Source organism: Chrysochloris asiatica, unplaced genomic scaffold, assembly GCF_000296735.1.
Source record: "Chrysochloris asiatica unplaced genomic scaffold, ChrAsi1.0 scaffold00192, whole genome shotgun sequence".
Taxonomy (NCBI): domain Eukaryota; kingdom Metazoa; phylum Chordata; class Mammalia; order Afrosoricida; family Chrysochloridae; genus Chrysochloris; species Chrysochloris asiatica.
The window spans coordinates 28,103-31,086 of NW_006408710.1; the positions used below are offsets into that span (position 1 = coordinate 28,103).

Sequence of the window (2,984 nt, forward strand, 5' to 3'; positions counted from 1 at the left end):
TCCTTAGCACAGGCTAAATGTGAAATTCTTTACCAGAGGTATTTTCAGAATTTATCTTCAACATTAAATTAGAGGCGAGCAAAATTTTATGGTAACCAATTTTTTTTAATGACTCAGTATAAATTCTTTGACTCAGATTCATCCTTTATCAATCAGAACATTCATGTTATTTAAGGAGACATTGGAAATATTTTATTTTTACTATTAGTTCCTCCTCAATATTGTACTGAAATCCACTGGTAAATATAGTTCTTTTCTCTTCCTAGGCATTCTTCTTTGATGGCATATAAGTTGCCGGTGGGCAATGTTCACCCCCTCTCTCAGGCCTTTTCCAAATTAGAGGCAGGTAAGTTTGGACATATTTAAATACGACTGTATATATGAAGTCTTCATATAGCACTGTAGAATGAACACTGGACTGCTAACCTCAAGGTCTATGGTTCAAACCCACCAGCCATTTCTTGGAAACCTTATATAGGGTTGTTATGAGTTAGAACCTATTCAACGGTACTTAACACCAACATATATTGGTAAGAAGTCCTGTGACACAATGGTTAAAGCACTTGGATACTAACTGGAAAAGTTGATGATTCAAACCCTCCAGTTGTCCATTGGAAAAAGATTGTGGCACTCTTTTTGAATAATGATTGTTGTTGTTGCTGTTAAGTGCCATCTAGTAGGTTCCATAGTGACCCGGTATAAGTTTTCCAAGGAGTGACTAAGTTTGAACCACCGACCTTGCGATTCATACCGACTTTGCAGTCCAGCACATTAACCCACAACATCGCAGTTCTATTTTGCCCTATTGGGTGCTATGAGTTGGAATCAAATTTGAAGGCAGTGAGTTGGATATGTTTTCATATAGAATACATTCTATATGATCTCAAATAGAAAAGTTCTATAATCAACCAAAACCTACCTAGAAAACCTTCACTGAAATCAACTAAAACATGTTGGAGGGAATGGAGTGGTGAGTCCAGACTCAGCCTGATTCGGTTTCTCCTAACAAGGAAGCCCAGAAGAAGCAACGTGGGTCATGTGTCCTCAAGAATTGACAATTGACGTCAAGCCGCTGGAAGTCTTGCTTAGCCTCGTCTCAGTGTACGGCAATAGAACATAATTACCAGAAAGTAGCCCCAAAGAATACTGAGTTGTGCTTTTATACTGGAAATTTTATATGGGAAATTTTGATGCAACAGTAAGATGGAAACTCCTTCCACAGGAAGAATTTCTCCATATTTATGAAAGACAGGAGTGCCCAGAGCAGGAATAAATGAAGGTCTACTATATATGCTGAGATGTTACAAGTCAGTAAGAGGATCTGAACTAATTCCAAGACTCTGGGTAGAACTCACACTGGGTATTTATGAGGATACTCTTGACATGCAGAAATGTGGAATTCAATAAAAGGGGTCCGTGTAGTGGTCCTCCCCATAGGTACATAAATAGAAAATAATGTCCCACTGAATGCTGTATACCTTCAAAGACCAATAATTGATTTGGAGTCAAAAAACAGACTTGAGTGAATTACTGAATGCAAAATATTGAAATAAGTCATAAGGAATACTTTAGAGAAAAGTTTATTGATAGTTTAATACATTTATAGAATTCTGGTGTGGCACTGTGGGCTAATAAGTCAGACTGAAAAGCTGTTTGAACTGCAAGGTCGGTGGTTCAAGCTCACCAGCTGCTCCTTGGAAACCCTCTACAGGGTTGCTATGGGTTGGAATCGATTCGATAGCACTTAATAACAATAATACATTTATACATTGTTATCTTTTGAGTAGCTGTATCTTTAGTTTACCCTCCATGAAAATATAGGCTTATTTAGTCTATATTTTAAAGTATCTAATAGCTTTAAGTCCTGGTGTGGTGCTGTGGGATAAAGCACTGGCCCACAAGGCCGGTTTGAACCACAAGGTCGATAGTTCAAACTCACTGGCTATTCCTTGGAAACCCTATACAGGGTCATTATGAGTTGAGACCGACTCGATGACACTTAACAACAACAACAATGGATTTGAAGTTAGCATATTACATGACTTTCAAAACTCTTTTGGTAAAACATATGCTTTAATGCCATTCCTTTTAAATGCAGTGAAACAGACCTTTGACCTGGAAGAATACAGTCTCTCTCAGTCTACTTTGGAACAGGTGGGTTTTCTTTAAACAAGTGAACGTCATTTGGGTCACATTTGTGTGCATGTTTGTGTACCTCCATCTTTATAAAAGAAGAGCATCAGCTTGGCATTTTTGACTCCTAATTTTCTTTTCTCCTATTTAGGTGTTCTTAGAACTCTCTAAAGAACAGGAACTTGGAAATTTTGACGATGAAATTGATGCAACAGTAAGATGGAAACTCCTTCCACAGGAAGAACCTTAAAATCATCAACCTTCTAATAACTGATTTTAGCTTTTTACTGTAGGATAAGCACTGGACTGCTAACCTCAAGGTTGGCAGTTTAAACTCATCAGCTGCTCCTTGGAAACTCTCAACAGGGTCACTATGAATTGGAACCAACTCAATGACATTTAACAAACAACAGAATCATAGTGGTTATGAATCGGTCTGTTAACCTCATAGTCAGCAGTTCGAAATTACCACTGGTTCCGTGGGAGAAAGATGAGGCTTTCTGCTCCCGTAAAGATTTGCAGCCTCAGAAACCCTGTACAGGGTCACTATGAGTCGGAACCGACTCCACGGCACACCACCACCACCAGAGTTCTATCCTTAATTGTAGAGAAAAAAATGTTTCATATTACTTTAGTTAATAACAAATAATTCTGAAGTTTAAACATTCAATAATAATAAAAGTTTAAAAAAATTAAACTGCTTATTTTACATTGAAGAGAAGAAGTAAAGATAGGAAAAGGTAGTAGACAAAATTAACAAAACAATAGTAATCGCTGATCTAGGCCTACATTGTGTTTGTTTTAATGCAAACAATCTATAATATCTGACTAGTTTTTGCTATTATTAGCAT

The 2,984-nt window shown here is 37.3% G+C and overlaps 1 protein-coding gene across 1 annotated transcript in view; it reads left to right on the forward strand.

Annotated features, from left to right (window-relative positions):
• Nucleotides 1-2,383, forward strand: part of ABCA10 (ATP-binding cassette, sub-family A (ABC1), member 10) — a gene marked incomplete at its 5' end in the record, with an annotated part of 29,970 nt that extends 27,587 nt beyond the window's left edge. Inside the window, 3 exons of the mRNA XM_006872305.1 lie at nucleotides 267-346; nucleotides 2,099-2,154; nucleotides 2,285-2,383. Of these exons, the coding sequence (XP_006872367.1) occupies nucleotides 267-346; nucleotides 2,099-2,154; nucleotides 2,285-2,383 (235 nt within the window). The remainder of the gene's footprint in view (nucleotides 1-266; nucleotides 347-2,098; nucleotides 2,155-2,284) is intronic.
• Nucleotides 2,384-2,984: the final 601 nt, after the last annotated feature.